At 37.1% G+C, this 20,100-nt stretch overlaps 1 protein-coding gene across 1 annotated transcript in view; it reads right to left on the minus strand.

Annotated features, from left to right (window-relative positions):
- The window catches only part of STAG1 (stromal antigen 1), a 460,953-nt gene that overhangs the window by 249,617 nt on the left and 191,236 nt on the right, over window positions 1-20,100 (minus strand). The window contains exon 5 of the mRNA XM_040233144.1: window positions 1,897-1,993. Within this exon, the coding sequence (XP_040089078.1) occupies window positions 1,897-1,993 (97 nt within the window). The remainder of the gene's footprint in view (window positions 1-1,896; window positions 1,994-20,100) is intronic.

Here is a 20,100-nt window from a genome sequence, read left to right on the forward strand (position 1 = left end):
TTTCCACAGTTTATTGTGATCCACACAGTTAAAGGCTTTGGCACAGTCAATAAAACAGATACAGACAGACGGATATACAACAAAGGAGTTAAGAAGTAACTCTGTGGAGATAGATGGTAAAGCAAGAAGTAGTAAAGTCTTTTTGATTTACATTTCTCTTGTTGTGTGTGTGTGTGTGTTGTTTTTTTTTTAACCATACGAACAATTTACAAAAGCAAAAAATTTTAAGACTACCATTTGTTTTAAAATCGAAACTCATTCTAACAGAACCCTTACGTAGATTAGACAAGACCACATATGTAAAGCACTTCACTCAGTAATTGCCTTTTCCAGTTTAAGACTGTAAAATTAACAAACTCACTTTCCTTCAAATAAACTAATCTCTTGCCAATCCTCATCTAACTCTATGCTCCAGGTTGCTGCCACAAACTCTCTTTATGCACTAGAGTGTGCTGTACTTTCTCTTCTTCTGGAATTTTTACACCAACTGTCAACTTGGACTCAACACCTCAGTTCCAGTATCAAGTTTGTTCCTTTGAGATGCACTTTCTTACAAATATCCCCATATTCACACATACACATAAACACACAACCTAGGTTGAATCAGAAGCTCCTCCTTGTCATTCCTACACTACACCTTGTGGTTAGACATGGAGACTAAAGAAAGCGACAAGCCTGAATCTGAATCATGAATTCGGCACTTAAAAATTGGATGATGTCCAAAAACTAACCTAAGCCCTAAATCCTTAGTTTCTTGAACAGAATAAAAATCATATCTGACTGATAAAAGTGTCAAACCAATATCAAACGAGCTAATCTATGTAAAGCATACTGCCAAGCTGGAACAGTCATTAAATTGTAACCAATTTTATTAGTCTCTTGGTAATGAGCAGTTCAGTGAACTACTGGTATATTTCCCTCCTTTTCTTTGCTAAACATCCTTCTTTAAAAACTCAACAGGGACTTTCTTGGTGGTCCAGTGATCAAGACTTCACACTTCCACTGCAGCAGGCAACAGACTGGATTCCCAGCTGGAGAATTAAGATGTCGCACACTGCATGGCATGGCCAAATAAATAAATAGCAAATAAACTCAAAGTAGAAAGGACATTAAAAAATTAAAGCAGAAATTATTTTAAAAAATAAAATAAAAATTAAACATATTCTAATAGTTACTGGGGCAGAGACTGTCTTGACAGTATATATACATATACTTAGGAACAATAACCTAGGTATTTTGTAAATATCTGATATAATTCTTACGTTAATATGGTGAATGAAAACTTGATCAGAAATAAGAAAGCCTTCAAGAAATCAATTTGATCAGTGACTTCAATAGATCACTGATAAGCAAAGAATGGTGTTTACCAACTGATTTATCCCATACAGTACAATTTAACCTGTTAATATTTATTCTAGAGAAAAAAGGTCTCTATCAGTTACCTACTAATATGATAAAAATAACTTCACTTTCTAACAAATTGTCTATGGATTCCAAATGACTGTAAATTTAAACCTGATTTTCATATTCAAGCACTTCGTCTACAAGATGAGGATTCAAATTAATGAATGTTAGCAACTGGCACAGTTTACAACATAGAGCACAGATACAAATAATATCAGTAAACATTAACTATAAAATCTTGTGATCTAAAAGGTCAATTCACAAAATCCTTAATTTCAGATTTCCTTCAAAACATTAAAATTTCAGAAATCTGTTATGAGTAAAACTGAAGTCAGAAAAAGAGAAATATTTTTAAATAAAATAATTTTACCACAAAAGACTAGCAATTAATTCCAGAATGAATTATAAAATGATTAACACAAGGTAAAGTAAATTTGAAACTGCTGGACTGACAAAGTCTCAGTGTACATCATTTATTCCAACATTCTGTACCTCGACATCCTGAACACTGGATAAAAAAGTTGATTAAATCCAGAAGTGCAATGTCCCTGTCTTGTTTATATGATTCAATCCAGTCATCGACCACAGACTGCGGGGGGGGCGGGGGGAGAAAAAAAGAAAGAAAAAAATTTTAATTGACATTACAGCAAATGAATTTTCGATAAATTATTGGTTTTCTTTGTGTAGCTATTTAAACAAGAAAACTACTTAATTAAATCACATATATAATATATATTAAATTATATATATATAACATAAAATTAAGACCATATATAATAAAATACATTTTTCCCTACACACAAGGACGATTCAATATTAGGAACTCAATTCAATTAATCAACAATGTAAAGAAGAAAAATAAATGATTATAATACTAGATCTCAAAAGGTATCTGATAAAAATCCTGGAGTCATGCTTAATAAAAACATATCTAGAAAAACTGGGGTTATGTGATGTGTTGATAAACAACATAAAGACAAAGGCCAAAACATATTTCTTGTGGAAACTTTAACACTTTTCAGCTCTAAGAAGAATGAGGCAAGGATGCATCCCTAAGGATTTAACACATATTTTAAAGATTTTAGTTTATGCAAAAATTAGTAAAATATCAATAAGGACAATTCTCCTTTTCTACTGAGTCTCTACTAATGCAATATAAAGATTAATTTAAAATTTTACAACTGACAAAAGATAAAAGTACAAAATCAAATTTGAACATTAGCAATATTATGAAATATAAATGGATTGAGAAGGTTGCTCACAACTAAAATCAAGTAAAAACAAATTGAAGGACTACATAAATTTTAATGAAGAACATTATAAAAACACCTTTAGGTTATAGAAAATGACTTAAATAAGTTCCATATTAAAAAAGCTTCATGCTCCATCAATAAAGTCTTTCAAAATTGTTAGATAAATTTAATGTAATTCCACTTAGCATACTACCAGGCATAACTATTGAGAGTTTTGCTGGGGGTGAAGGGGAAGCACAGGAAATAGATAAAAATTACTTTTTTAAAAGTTTAAAATAAACTTTTATTTCTGTACTTAGCTACAACTATGTATAATTAATCCAGAAATCTTAAGGTATACCTTGATGAAAGTTTACATATACATGCACCTGTATAACCATAACCAAAATGCAAATATAAAAAACACTTCCAGAACCAAAACAGGCTGCCCCCATGTTCCCTTCTAGTTAGTAACCATTTGGCAAGCAAATAGCTTAATTATTATTCCTTAACAATAGATATGCTTTTGAAATTCATGTCAATACTATTATGTTTTGTGTTTGATTTATTTCAATGTTTTATCAGTGAGATTCGGCCATGTTACTATGTGTTATTAGTAATTCCTGGTTTGTACTGCTGGACAGCGCTTCACTGACCTAACATACTTATAATCCAATTTACTACTGATGTACATGAGAGTTGTTTCCATTTTAGGGCTATTGCAAATAAAATTATTATGAACACAACTATACACATATCCTCACATAAACGTTTTTTCTGCTGTATACATACCTAGTAGCAGACTTATTAACAAACGATACATATATATTGAGGTTTAGTATACAATGTCACACTATTTCCCAAAACAGGTATATACTTCCTCCAGCAACATACAATACTGATATTCAGTGCTCCACACATCACCAATTCTAGATCTCATCAGCCCTTTTATTTTAACCCATTCTGATTGAACATTTCTCTTCTTTAGTGATTTGAGGAACAATCATATTTCCTTCTATGTTTAAGGGGAAGACCTTTTATTAAAAGCTGGTATATATAACAACTCTCTCTCAACACATTAGCATCTGGTAGATTTTGTTTTTAAAGTATAAAGAAAATACAGTGGTGGTGGTAGTTGCTCAGCTGTGTCTGAATCTTTGCAACCCCATGGAATGCAGCACTCCAGGCTTCCCTATTCTTCACTGTCTCCAAGAGCTTATTCATGTCCACTGAGTTGATGATGCCATCCAATCATCTCATCCTAAGAATCTAAAGTTAACTCCAAAAAGATAAGCCTTTCTTAGACTGGCAGACTAATAACTGTTAGAGACATTACCAAGTATGGACACAAGCATGCGGATGATACAACTTGTCATAATTTACAGGGCCTTGGCTGATAGGTGAAGAGGAGGATAAAATAAAAATTTTATAAGGTACCTCTTTAATAAAGAGGAAAAAAAAAACCATAGGGTACATACATGAGATTAAAGGATAAGATATATGGCACACTTCTCACAGAAAATAATAAAAGCCAGTGAATAACGGAATGATATATTTAAAGAAAGAAAGAAAGAAAAACTGCCTATTGGTTGGAATAAAACCCAGCTTCTCCATCATCCCATAAAAATCAATGTCTGGAGCTTCCCTGGTGGCCTAGCAGTTAAGAATTCTGCCAAAGCAGGGGACATGGATTCCATCCCAGGCCGAGGAACAAAGATTCCATATGCTGCGGAGCAACTAACCCCATATGTTGCAATTACAGAGCCCATGCTATACAACAAGAAAAGCTACCGCAATGAGAAGCACACGCACTCCAATGAAAAGTAGCACCTGCTTGTCGCAACTAGAGAAAGTACTCAAGCAGCAAGGAAGACCTAGTGCAGCCATATATAAATAACTAAATCTCTTTTAAAAAAACAAACCAATGACTGAACAGCTATCCAAGAACAAAAAAAGATCCAGGAGATCTCTACAGTCCACTTATGAAGTTTTAAGAACAACAAAACTGAGAACATTCACATTAGAAGAAAATGAAGGTTAACTTCATTTTGCCTGCATCATCCCATCCTCCAAACTGGCACCCTTCAGTGCTAAGAAGAAATCTTCCACAGCTAAAAAGAACTCTTCCTGCCAAAAAAAGGAGTGTGGGGTGACTGACCAGCTTCTCCAGCTTCACAGTGCATTGTAAAGAGATTCTGCTTTGGTTTCATTCCACCAAGCCCAGCCACCTGAGATGTTATTGACCCAGCTATGAACAAGGAATAAAAGCAGAAGAAATATTATTAACAGAGAAGCAGCCAGAGGGATCACAGTTCACAGAGAACAGCTCTTCAGACAAACTAAGCAAATTTCACCAATGAGAAAGCCAAAGGCCAGCATAGTCACTCTAGACCCCTACAGATCTTGCCAGCTTTTTCCCCACAGGTATTTGTGTTTGTGTTCATTGATGTCAACTGCCTGAGTTCCTCTCTGTAACCTTTTCCTGCCAATACCAAACCTACACTTAGCCACTACAGTGGCTATTTTATAAATAAGGATATTTTATGTCTTATAAATATATAAAATAAAGAAATAAACATACACACACACAATGGAGGGGGGGAAGAACGATTATAATATGTTATAGCTCTCTACAGCTGTGAGAGTTTAAGATGCCAGCCCCCTGAATCTCTACCCACCAAGGAGCCAGACAGCCACACCTGCAGCCAACTGGGGCTGCTGCAGCTGCACAAATGCAAAATACCAGCCTAACACCACCTCCCCACACTGAACCAGACCACTGTGTTCATGCTCAGGGATTGTCCCCCCAACTGTGCACTACCAGACTGACATCCATCACTGACCTCCCCTGCAGTGAGCATGCACAGAAGGGATGGGAGGGATATGCAGCCACCAGTGAGAGCACCTACAACGAAGGCACCCCATAGCTTCTTGTGGGCCCAGATAAGGCCCTGCCTCCTGTCACTGGGCAATACCAACAAGTCCACCTATACTTAGCCACTCCAAGCTGTGCACTGCACAACCCAGCCCAATGACCTCTGCCAGCCTTCAAAGCAGTGTGCACATGTGGGCAGAGTGTGCAACCACAGATGACGACACTGATGGCGAGCAACTCCACTTTAGCCAAGGAGACCATAGTTAGCACCAATCCTTGTTGTCTGCAGTGGCCCTCATCACTGTATGTATGCCTGCAACTGGCCTCTACAACAGCCTACCTTGGTCCCTAGCTGATAAATCCCTAATGAAGGCACTGCTCAGAACTACTACAAGGTTCCTCTCAGTGCTGAGCAAGAACCACACAGTTGTCAATGGTGTGTAGCCCAGTGGCCTGAGCTAAATACACATCATGCCTGCCCACAGGGATCCAAACTACCACATGTTCCCCACATTGGCACCCTGCATCACTATACCCAGGGTCACAGCAGGTGCCAGTGTACTCTCACTCACAGGTGAAAGGCTGACCCTTATCAAATTCAGTCTATATATTCTGGAAGAGGTTAACTGCTTCTTCAAATGAACAGACATAAAAACAAAGCAACTGGGATTATGAAGAGGTGGGGAAATGTATCTCTACCAAAGAACATAGTAAGCCTACAATAACTGGCAGATTCAGGAGATCTTTGACAGACAAGGAGATTCAAAATAATTACTCTGCAGATGGTTAGAGAGCTATAAGAGAACACAGATAAAACACTAATGCATCAGGAAAAAAAAATACAAGAACAAAATGAGTTCAACAAAGAAACAAAAAACAAAGTAACCAAACAAATTCTGAAACTGAATACAATGACTATACTGAAGAATTCAATACAGAATATATTACTTTTATTGGTATAAATAAATAGAAATTTATCTATTACTGTATCTTTTGATTACAGACCTTACTGAATTCACATTTAAAGTAATTATTGATATCTATGTGTGACTGCCACCTATTAACTGCTTTCAGGCTGTTTTTGTAGTTCCTCTCTATTGCTTTCTCCTTCTCTTGGGAAAAATGAAAATGAAAATATAACACCAAAATTTATGGGATACAGCAAAAGCAGTTCTAAGAAGGAAGTTCACTGCGATAAACACCCATCTCAAGAGACAAGAAAAATTAACAACCTAAGTTTATACTTCAAGAAACTTGAAGGAACAAAGCTCAAAATAACTGGAGACGGAAATATAATAATAAAGATTCAAGCAGAAATTAAGAACTGGTTCTCTGAAAAAGTAAACAAAACTGACAAAACCTTTATCTAGACTCACTAAGAAAAAAAGAAGACTGAAATAAACAAACCCAGAAATAAAAGAGGTATTACAGCTGATTCCACAAAAATGAAAGGATGATGAAAGACTACTGTGAACAATCATAGGCCAAGAAATTAGAGAACCTAGGGAAAACATTACTAAATTTCAGGACTTCCCCAGAGGTACAGTGGTTAAGATTCTGCCCTCCAACAAAGGGGGTGTGGGTTCAATCCCTGGTCAGGGAACTAAGATCCCACATGCTGCAATGGTGGGATCAAATATTCAAATAAATAATTAAACCTGATTTTTAAAAATGAGTAATTCCTAGAAACAAACAACCTAGTAAGACTATCTCATGATGAAATAAAAATCTGAACTAGCCAGTTACTAGCAAGGTGATTGAATCAGTAACTAAAAACCTCGCAACAAACAAAGTCCAGGACCAGAAGGCTTCACTGATGACTTCTAACAAACATTCTAGGAAGATGGTGGAGGTCTTCCAAACACATTTTATGAGGCCAATATTACTCTGATACCAAAGCCAGACAAAAATATACCATAAGAAAACGCCAATATTCCTGATGAACACAGACGCAAAAATCCTGTAGGAATATTAGCAAATCAAACTCAACAATATATTAAAAGGATCATATACGTTGACTAAGCAGGATTTGTTCCAGTGATGCAAGGATGGTGCAAGATGCAAAAATAAATGTGATACACCACATGAATAGAATAAAAGATTAAAACTGCACTCATCATCACTCCTATTCACCTCTCCTAGCCAAAGCAATCAGTCAAGAGAAAGAAAATGTATTTTAAAAGGTATATAAAAGGTATCCAAATAGAAAAGGAAGCAATAAAAAAAAGTTTTTGCAGATAATGACCTTCCATGTAGAAAATCTTCAAGACTCCATGAAAAAACAAGTCAACAAGTTGCAGGATGCAACAAGTTACAGGATACAAAACCAACATACAGAAAACAGCTGCATTTCTATACAATGTAAAACTGTATTTCTATATTAAATCAAATTAATAAATCACTAACTTTAACAGAAAACAATCCAATTAAAAGCTGGCAAAGAATTTGAATAGTTTTACACAGAAGACATACAAATGGCTAAAAAATACATGAAAAGACACTCAACATCATTTAATCATCAAGAAAATGCAAATTAAAACCACAATGAGATATTAATGCCACACCAATTTGGAATGGCTATTATCAAAAAGATAAGACATAACAAGTGTTGGTGAGAGTGTGCACTGTTAGTGCAAATGTCAACTAGTACAGCCACTACATAAAACAGTACAGATGTTCATCATAAAATTAAAAACTAGAACCACCACATACTCCAGAAATCCCACTTATGGGTATATATATAAAGGGAATAAAATCAGGATTTTATTGAAATATCTGCACTCTTATGTTCACTGCATTCACAATGGTCAAAATATGGAAATAACTTCAGTATCTTTTCTTTTTTTAATATTCCACATATAAGTGTTACATAGTGTTTGTCTTTCTTTCTCTGATGTACTGAACCTAGTACAACGGCCTCAAGGTTCATCTAAGTTGTTGCAAGTGGCAGGATTTCCTCCTTGCTCATGGATGAATTAGTATTCTGCTCCCCCCAACACACACATATAGTATATCTCAATAAAGGTGGAGAAAATAAAAAACTGGCTATATAGAATTTTGTATATGGCAAAAAGATACCTTCAAATAAAAGCAACATAAAAACTTCACAAAGAAAACTAAAAACCAAGCAAACAGACTAATAAAGACTACTCCTGAAACACAGACAATCCAGACTGAATAAAAATCAATCACATGATATTTACAAGAGACATACTTTGAATATAACAGCACATATAGGTTATAGTAAAATGGAGAATAAATGTATACCATGCAAACTTTAACTATAAAATGCTGTTATGATTGTTATATTAGACAAAGAAATCAAGACAAGGAATATGACAAAGATTTTTTTAAAAACCTTATAATAATAAAGTGGTAAATAATCAGGAAGATAAAGTGATTACAAATTTTTATATACCAAATAATGGAGAAGGTGATGGCACCCCACTCCAGTACTCTTGCCTGGAAAATCCCATGGATGGAGGAGCCTGGTAGGCTGCAGTCCATGGGGTAGCGAACAGTCGGACATGACTGAGTGACTTCACTTTCACTTTTCACTTTCATGCACTGGAGAAGGAAATGGCAACCCACTCCAGTGTTCTTGCCTGGAGAATCCCAGGGACGGGGGAGCCTGGTGGGCTGCCATCTATGGGGTCGCACAGAGTCGGACGCAACTGAAGCGACTTAGCAGCAGCAGCAGCAATGAGTCCCCAAATACATAAAGCAAAATGTGAACTACAAGGAAAAATATGCAAATAGACAACCATAGGCAAGATTTTTACCACACCTCTATTGGTAACTGAGGGAAGAAGCAAACACAAAAAATAGTAAACATATAGAAGATCTGAACAGCATTGCTAATAAACATGATCTATTCAATATACAATCACTACACCAACAATTACAGAATACACATTCCTTTTAGCTACACACTGAACATTCACCAAAAGACCGAACAGCAAGCCTCTATGACTTCGCAAGGATAAAAAAAGCACAGGGAAAATTCTCCGAATATTATGGATTGAAATTAGACATCAGCAACAAAAACGTTATCTGAAATATCCCAAATGTTTTGGTAATTAGGCAATATTTTGAACTGAATGATAATGAAAGTACAACATATCAAAATTTGTAGAATGCAGGTAAAACAGGGCTTAGAGGGAAATTTATAGCTTCATGTAGTGTATAATAAAAGAAAGTTCTAAATCAATGATTTAAGCTTCCACCTTAAGAAACATACATTACATTTAAATGTTGGTTGCCTTCAGTTAAGGAGCAGAGAAAGATATTACTCCAAGATTACAAGAAAAAAACATTTCTAATAATACACCCACAATCTCTCAGAGAAAAGAACATATAAAATACAAGTCACACAATCATTCTGGGAGCTAAGGGGACACAGGCTCTAACATTCTCTATCACCTTTTAAGGTCATATAAGGTCATCCTCTATAAGAGGCTTCCAAGGTTGATCATGAGAAGTCCAAAGCCAGCTAACGGAAGAAAAAACATAGAAAAGCACGGCAGATTTTTATAATTCAGCTTTGGAATAATACTTTGTCTAATACTTCATTAGCAAGAACGTATAAACTAGCCATATCTAGATAAATGGGAAGCATGAAGTCTGTTTTCGCCAGTACCTTTCTGGAACTTTATCCACTATGAAAAAGGAAAAATAAATTTGGTAAGTGGCCAGTCATATCTGCCTCTTGTCTATAAATATTTATATATTTCTTCTTCCTACATAGAAAAAATACTCACCTGCCTGGATACTTTAAGTACTGCTTACTGGGGCAAAAATATCAATCTAAAATATTTATAAAAGAATGTTTCACAAAATTACATTATATGTGTACAGAATAAAATATAACTACACAAATGAGCTATATCAATATGTTAGCACTAATGATTTAAAGTTATTTGTGACATGTTAAGTGAAAAGAGAACTGTATGATTCTACTCTTAGATGTGTGTATATTACACACATGCATTTATAGTAGCATAGAAAAAGATATGCAAAAATTCAAACTGTGACACTGACAGGCTTGTCCTCAATTCATTATAAAACGTTTAAATCTAAGACTTTACTAAAATGATAATCTCTGAGAAGTTATAAATCCTCAAAGAGAAAACCATAAGCCAGCACCTGAATTACAGATAACAGTGAAGTGACAAAAATCATGACATTTGCTGTTTTAACATTCTACAAATGTAGGACAGTATAATAAATTTATAGTAGTTAGACATATAGCTTAAAAACTGAGAAAGAAAAACTAAAGCGAAAATAAACGTCAAGGATAAGAACAGGAAACAGAAAAAATGTGGAAAAGAACAGTCAATATCATAGTTTAAAATGAGTTTTAGATTTGCCTCTAAGCATCATAAAGTAAACCTAAAAGAAAGATTTTAGGTATTTTTTCAACACTGCTTTTACTAATATTATATACATGTTTTCTCTGAATGCAAGTAAAAAAATAAACACGACACAGGTAGACTGAGAAGAGTTTTTTATTATTCCATGAAACTAGACTGTTATTTTAACCTCAGATATAAGCTAAAATATTCTTCTTTCAGAGTTCTCTAAAGGCTGCTCTTTGTTGTTGATTTTTGTGTTAACTGCAGTTTCCGGCCAATTTAATCACCTTATCACTGTCCTTTTACCCAACTGTATTATTGCTTAGAGAAATTTGTTTTCAAACTCAGATAAATGCTGTGACCCATCATGTGACAGGGCAGATTTTATTCCAGAGTTAGGAATAGAATCACATATTGCAATATAATTTCAATGTCATTTTTCAGAAAAATAAACCACTTTCATACTTTTACTTGACACCAATCTTGTTCTGTTTTTCTTTTGTTTTGTATTATTCAGTTTTTGAAATAGAAAGCAGTTTCAACAAGTATACTTTTCAGTTTAACATGATAACCTAAGTAGGTCTGAAGTTGAGTACTATAATAGTGATATGTAAGTAAAATGGTACAAACACGTTAAAACGATATTTTAAATATCAGTTCTCTTAAAGTTTTTATATTCCTGGCCTCAGAGGAACTACAGGGGATTATTACTGTAAGGTGAGTTGCCTCCTACTCCTAAAGCTGGGAAAACACTATCCAGTTAATAGAACTATTGGTTAGTGTGATATTCACAGAAATGGAGGCCATGACAACACCCATTATTCATGAATTTCTGGCAATGGAAGGATTCTAATAATTGGATTTGACCATCCAAATTAAAATGAGCCTTAAGAAGGCAAAGCAAAATAATATGGCTAAAAGAGTCAGCAATCAAGAAGGAAAAAAGAAAATCAGGTATGTATGAAACAGATGGAAGATGAAAAGCATGAAAAGACTTTCTGGAAGTTAAAAAAAAAAAAGACTATCAAATTTAAATATTCATTGGACCAATTTAAGAACAATCACTATAAAGAATAAATTTAAAATCCTGGAAGGTGAATGGGGAAACAAATCTCAACACAAAAATATAAAAATGGAATTCATGAGGAAAAGGGTAAAGTTGAGATAAAATCTTATATCAGAAAGCCTATACAAACTCCACTTCTACACAAAGAGCATCCAACCTGCCTCTCTCTTAAGAAAGCAAAGAGCTGCCAACACAAGCCATTTAAGGAAATCTTCATCAGTTAGCAGTTTGCTGTGCCTCAACTCCAAAGTTACCCTTCAGTTATCTGCTCTGTACTAATGAGCAGATACTGCTCTCACAGTAAGCACTATTACTTCTCTTTCACAGTAAGCATTATTTAAGCTTTATCCGCATATAGCTCTGGAAGAACACTGCAGGAGGAAAGGGGCCTCTCTTCCCTTTCATGTCAGTCAAGTTATTCTTGCTCTTAACATATAGTCCAATAGCAGCAATTATATAAAAGGAAATCCAGTGGTGTTTATCCCAGGCTCATGACAAGAGTGTGCCATCTTGGGCAACCTTATGCCCCAGCCTGGGATTAGTGATTGCCCTTGTGATGCAGGCCTACTGACGCAGACACTGGCATCCTTCAGGGCTCATGCTGGCAGCAGTGCCCCCATCTTTCATGTACAACTGTCTACCCTGCTTAACATGGCTATAACTCAGTACTGTTTTCTGCTGCCCAGTAACTGTGAACCAGCTCTGGTTAAGGCAATCCAGTGAACTTCTCTGTTACTTAATAGACTCTAAGTCCACTTTCTCCAATAAGGTCTGAACTCCTGCCTAGGGAACCTTCTGTCTTTCCTTGGGAAATCTCCTTCAGCCCTAGAAGATTTAGTGTTATCTTTACATCTTTATAGTTACTCTTCTATCATAGTTTAGTAATTATGTATAATACATTTTATCAGTTCAAACTGTTGTTTCCAACTCCCAACTGAATCCAGATAGGTACAGAAATAGTCCTGGGAATGGTTCCAAATGATAAACTAGTAAATATGAGATTTTGGGACTGGTTTGGTCATATCCTGGGGATTAAGCACAAGGCTGAGATCCTGGCCAAGCAAATGGGATGCTAGTAATATATGGCAGACAGCAGTTTCAGGAAACCAGTGAACCTTTCAGCTGTTTCATCATGATGAAGTGTCAACTCAAGCACATGCCTTTGGAACTTAACTGGCTCTCTATTTGCCACTGGGTTTCCCAAGTGATGCTGATGCTAAAGAATCCGCCTGCCAATGCAGGAGACATAGCAGACCTGAGTGCAGTATCTGGGTCGGGAAGATCCCCTGGAGGAGGGCGTGGCAGCCCACTCCAGTATTCTTGCCTGGAGAATCCCACAGACAAGAGGAGCCTGGCGGGCTACAGTCCATAGGGTCACAAAGAGTTTGACATGACTGAATGGCGTAGTACAGCACACGATATCTACCATTACAGTAGTAATGATGACAAGTGAGCACTTAGAAAATGAAAAGCTCCAGTCCATTAACTCTCAGCTTAAGTCACATTGTGAGAACCAGAGAGCTGACACTGCTGAAAGTCAAACTCAGAATTTAATTGTGTACACTGCTGAATTACAAACATCAGCTAAATTCAGTCTCAAGTTTCTCATTGGAAAATTAAAACCTTAACGGGGAAAGAGTAAGATCCTGAAATTCGAATGGAGCATCTAGCTGGTCTTAAATGAAACTAAAAATTTTGACTCCTTGCCTACTCCCTAACCCTCCACTAGTAATTAGGAACCTCCCATACATTAAAAGACGCTTACTCCTTGGAAGAAAAGTTATGACCAACCTAGATAGCATATTCAAAACCAGAGACATTCCTTTCCCAACTAAGGTCCATCTAGTCAAGGCTATGGCTTTTCCTGTGGTCATGTATGGATGTGAGAGTTGGACTGTGAAGAAGGCTGAGCGCCAAAGAATTGATGCTTTTGAACTGTGGTGTTGGAGAAGACTCTTGAGAATCCCTTGGACTGCAAGGAGATCCAACCAGTCCATTCTGAAGGAGATCAGCAACGGGATTTCTTTGGAAGGAATGATGCTAAAGCTGAAACTCCAGTACTTTGGCCACCTCATGCGAAGAGTTGACTCATTGGAAAAGACTCTGATGCTGGGAGGGATTGGGGGCAGGAGGAGAAGGGGACGACAGAGGATGAAATGGCTGAAGAGCATCACGGACTAGATGGATGTTGAGTCTGAGTGAACTCCGGGAGTTGGTGATGGACAGGGAGGCCTGGCATGCTGCAATTCATGGGGTTGCAAAGAGTCAGACATGACTGAGCAACTGAACTGAACTGATACAGGCAGAAATAGCTTGCCTTCCAGTGTCTAAGAACACTAGCCCTCTTTGGTTTAAAACTCTTCTGATAATCTCACGTGGAAAAATTCTTGAAGGGTTATGCTCATTTTCCTAAAGACCTGCCACAGCCAACTCCTTTGGCCATTAGATTCATAACTAGAGTCAAAACTCAGCATGATCCAGGGGGGACAGGTACACACTATGACTCAAGAGGAAACAGCTTACATACCCAGAAGAAACTCAAGAACCACATGTAGAGTGGATTCCTGAAGTATTTGACCACAGAGGGTAAAATATAATGCCACATCTGGACAAATTAATTGACATGGGTACACTTAGCAGAGAGAACAGATTTAATATACTAGTTCATGTACCTGAAAGTGGTGATCATTATTATCTAATTGGTGCAACAAAGGCTGGATTTAAAGGTTGAGATGTCAGAGCTTTCTTGGCATTGATACGGAAGGAAGGAGGAAAGAATGTCGTGATTCAGGGAGCTGAACTGGCCTTACCACTTGAGAATTCCATGTTGACATTTCTCACCTGTGTTACACAGGAGAGCACAGAGAGCATTAGTGCAGGGAGGAGTGCCACCTGCCTTCCTCACAGAGGCCTGTGATCACTCTCCTTTGGGAGCCTGCTAAGAGTGCAGGGAACGTGAGCATGAAGAAGAGCTTCCAGGCTTCAACGGAGAGGATGAGAGCCAAGGTAACACAGTCCAGGAGGATATACTTAAGCACCAAACACAAGGTGGTTACATTACCTGTACAGGGCATCAGGGATGTACTTATCATCAGAATAATTTGGCAGCAGCTAAATGGTTACATTGCCCCCAGGAACTAAACAGATGTGGAGTCCATGTTTATTTTCTGTAACAGGAAAAATGCTAGGTCTTGTAGCCAGAAGTCTGTCACCAACATAGTGCAGAGTTAAAGCCTTCTCATCAAGTTAACTTTTTACCAAGAACTTAAAGCCTTCTCACTTGCCAAATCTGAGTTAGCTCACAGATGCAGAGTTGGCTGAATAAAGTGGAAACTAGGCCCCTTGCAAAAGGACCTTGCAGAATTTAAGTCACACCATATACCCTCCTCTTAACCTTCTTCAGAGACTTGCAGCCACTAATTAGAGGTATTATATATCATAAAAATGAAATAGTTATTGATAAACATTGTCTCTGAACAGCCCTTAATTCCTGGCACTGTGGTTCATAAGTTAATTTAAGAAAGAGGTTTATGGCGATACATGATACATGAGTCAGGTGACATACATGGAGTTGTTAACTCCAGCCTAACCAAGAATGAGGCCAAATGGTCCAGAAATTCACCCTGTGGTTATTTCCTTGGTTCCTGAATATATACTTGGAACAGACATACTTGGCAACTGGAAGAAACCCCCATTAACTTTCTGACCTGTGGAATAAGAGGCATTATGGTAGGAATGTCTGAAGAAAGTTCATGGAACTTCCTTTTTTACCAAGATAATAAACTAGAAGCAATACAACATCCCTGGGGGAATTACAGAATTTAACCAAAGACTTCAAAGAGGGAGAGGTAGAGAAATCTATCTTATCCCTACTAAACTCATCAGGTTGGTCAACACTGAAGTCAGATGGAAACTGGAGAACAACTATGGATCATTGTAAGCTTAAAGAAATGGTGACCTTCAAAGCACCTGAAGACCCTGTCAATTGATATGCAGCTACCAAGCTGGTTGGGCTACCCTTGTGGGCTCACTGGTAAAGAATCTGCCTGCCAACACAGGAGATGCCGGAGACATGGGTTTGATCCCTGGGTCAGGAAGATCCACTGGAGGAGGAAACGGCAATCCACTCCAAGTGTTCCTGTTGGGAAATCCCATGAACCGAGGAGTTTGGTGGATTACAGTTGATGGGGTTGCAAAGAGGTGGACATGACTGAGCACACACACACACAATCTGGCTAATGTCTTTTTCCCTTATTTACAAGGACCACTCAAAGTCAGTTTTTTTTATCTGGAATGGACAAGAAAGTACAACTTCCACAGTGTTGCCTCAGCACTATGTTAATTTTCCTGGTATCATAAACAGCTTCGTGGTTACGTACATCTCCCAATCTTTGAGAGTCAGGAATCTAGATACAACTCAGCTGAATCTTCTCATAGGGTCTCCAAGGCTGCAATCAAGGTATTTGCTATCCTACATTATCACTTGGAGGTGCAAATGAAAAAGAATCTACTACTAAGCTCACTTACACTGTTGGGAGCATTTATTTCCTTGTGGTTGGTTAAAGAATTGAGGACCATGACCGCCTGCTGGCTATTTGCTGGAAACAAGTTGCCCACAGTTTCTTGCCACATGGACTTCCCCAACATGATCAATTACTTTGAGTCAATCAACAATCAGAATCCTCAGACAAAATCACCTAGCAAGACAGAATCTTGTATAACAAAGGGTAATTTAAGAATTGCACTCCCATTACCCTTGCTGTAACTGATGGTTAGAAGCAGGTCTCAAAACAGTCAATGGGATGAGTCAAAAGCATGAATAACAGGAAGCCATCAGGGGCAACACTTGAGTCTACTGCCAAAGCAGTCCACAGGTATCTTGATCATCTTTACATTTCACAAAACATCACATTAGTTTACTATTTTGATGACATGCCCCAACCACTGAATGCCCAAATACTTAACTGAGATGGCCATGGGTCCCCTAATGTTTTCAGGTTACTGCCCTCTATTTTGCATATATATAAGGTTTGCTTGTATTTAATACCTTCTGTTCATCATATTCAATCAGCAAAATGCTACCAAAAATAATAGTGAGTAATTATGTTGAATAAATATCAGAAGAAAATGTTGAAAGAAATGAAAATATTATTTTGAGAAGCAGGACTGCGAGTAAGTAGGCAAAGTCATGACAAATTGTAATTATAGTCCCTGTACTCTTTGATTTCTCTAAAAAGTCATGTACATACATATAAACCAACTGGCTTACAAAAGGAAGAAAATAAAGATATGGATGAGAAATACTAGATGAATAACAAAAACAGATATGCTGAGTGGAAATGTAAACATTAAACTAGAATTTAAAATTAGAAACACTAAACAGAAAATAGATATTATATAATTCTAAAAGGCTAAATGCTAAAGAAAATTAAACAAGTACAACGTTTAAGTTTGCTTTTAGAATTCTCAATCCAATTATTTTTCATATAACTTTTTCTAATTATTTTATAACATAACTGTGTATATTTAATTCTCTACTACATTTTTAAAAAATTATTTACTTATTTTTGGCTGTGCCAGGTCTTCCTTGCTCTGTGCAGGCTTCTGGTTCTGGTGGGTTCTCTTGTCCCAGAACATGGGTTCTAGAGCATGCAGACTCAGCAGCATTGGGAATCTTCCCAGACTAAGGATGGAACCTGTGTTCCCTGCACTGGCAGATAGACTCCTGATCACTGGACCAGCAGAAATACACTCTACTCATTTAGACTTTGGTGTATTAGAGGAGATAAAGTTCTGCATTTTTTTTCAATTTGTTAATAAAGTGTCAGCTATGAAGAGCAACAAATAGGAAGGGCACAATTTTTAACAAATTATTATATATGCTTAGGTCTGTTTGTGTTTAGCTGATCCATTTTTGAGTTGTTGAGCCAATCACAAACATTAATATTTTCTGTAGTTTTACAGTCTACTAAATGGCAGACAGAGTCCCTTGTTACTCTTTGTTTTTAGAATTTTCTTGGCCACTTAAGTGTAATTTGTTCTTCTCAATCACTTCAGCAATTTCACAATCAATGCCTAAGATTCTGAATGGTGTTGCATTATATAAATAAATTAATTTTAAGACTTTTAAAGGAAATATTAATGAACAATACTATTTCAGGAAAAAACTGATTTACGTCTAAGTAAAGAAACAAAATCCTGGGGATTCAAAATTCCACCATTTAAAATACTTTTTTAACTGATGTATAGTTGATTTAATATAAAGTATAAAGCAATACAAACTATATTTCTTTATACAGAAAAATAAAAGTATGATTTAGTAGAAAGAAATATCAGAGAAGGCAATGGCAACCCACTCCAGTACTCTTGCCTGGAAAATCCCATGGATGGAGGAGCCTGGTAGGCTGCAGTCCATGGGGTACCGAACAGTCGGACACAACTGAGCGACTTCACGTTCACTTTTCACTTGCATGCATTGGAGAAGGAAATGGTAACCCACTCCAGTGTTCTTGACTGGAGAATCCCAGGGACGGCAGAGCCTGGTGGGCTGCCATCTGTGGGGTCGCACAGAATTGGACATGACTGAAGCGACTTAGCAGCAGATAATTTATTTTTCTTTATAAAGAAAAACTATATAGTATAAAGAAAGCTGAGCACCAAAGAATTGATACTTTTGAACTGTGGTGTTGGAGAAGACTCTTGAGAGTCCCTTGAACTGCAAGGAGCTCCAACCAGTCCATCCAAAAGGAAATCAGTCATGAATATTCATTGGAAGGACTGATGTTGAAGCTGAAATTCCAATACTTTGCCACCTGATGCGAAGAACTGACTCATTTGAAAAGATCCTGATGCTGGGAAAAATCAAAGGCCGGAGAAGAAGGGTACAACAGAGGATGAGGTAGTTGGATGGCATCACCAACTTGATGGACATGAGATTGAGTAAGCTCAGGGAGTTGGTGATGGACAGGGAGGCCTGGTGTGCTGCAGTCCATGGGGTCACAAACAGTCAGAAACGACTGAGTGACTGAACTGATAGTTGATTTACAATATTGTATTAATTTCAGGTGTATAGCATAGTGATTCAGCTTTTCTTTTCCAAATTATATTCCATTACAGGCAAATACAAGATATTTGATATAATTCTCAGTGCTATACAGTAAATTTATGCTGCTTAATTATTTTATGTATAGTAGTTTGTATCTGTTAGTCCCATACTCCTAATCTGTCCCTCTGCTACTACTTCTGTCCTTTGAGGATAACCATAAATTTGTTTTCTATGTCTGTGAGTCTGTTTGTGTTTTGTACATAGATTCACTTGTATCATTTAAAACTGTTTATTGAAATACAGGTGATTTAAAATATCACATTAGTTTCAAGTGTACAGCATAGTAATTCAATATTTTTACAAATATTTTCATTAAAAGTTGTAATAATAAGATAATGGCTATAATTCCTGTGGGCTTTCCTTGTGGCTCAGCAGGTAAAGAATCCGCCTGCAATGCAGGAGACCTGGGTTCAGTCACTGGGTTGAGAAGATCCTCTGCAGAAGGGAAAGATACCCACTCCAGTATTCTGTCCTGGAAAATTCCACTGACTGTACAGTCCATGGGGTCACAAAGAGTAGGACACGACTAAGCAACTTTCACAATTCCCTGTGCTATACAATATACTCTTCTTATCAATTTTATACATAGTAGTTTGTATGTCTTAATCCCATAGCCAATCTAGCCTAGACAGCATATTAAAAAGCAGAGACATTACTGTGTCAACAAAGGTCCGTCTCGTCAAACCTATGGTTTTTCCAGTAGTCATGTATGGATGTGAGACCAGGACTATAAAGAAGGAGAGAGCTGAAGAATTGATGCTTTTGAACTGTGGTGTTAGAGAAGACTCTTGAGGGTCCCTTGGACTGCAAGGAGATCCAACCAGTCCATCCCAAAGGAAATCAGTTCTGAATATTCACTGGAAGGACTGATTCTGAAGCTGATACTCCAATACTTTGGCCACCAGATACAAAGAACTGACTCATTTGAAAAGACCCTGATGCTGGGAAAGATTGAAGGTGGGAGGAGAAGGGGACGACAGAGGATGAGATGGTTGGATGGCATCACCGACTCAATGGTCATGAGTTTGGGTGAACTCCGGGAGTTGGCGATGGACAGGGAGGCC

This window comes from Oryx dammah, unplaced genomic scaffold (assembly GCF_014754425.2).
Source record: "Oryx dammah isolate SB20612 unplaced genomic scaffold, SCBI_Odam_1.1 HiC_scaffold_2, whole genome shotgun sequence".
In the NCBI taxonomy this organism is placed as follows: domain Eukaryota; kingdom Metazoa; phylum Chordata; class Mammalia; order Artiodactyla; family Bovidae; genus Oryx; species Oryx dammah.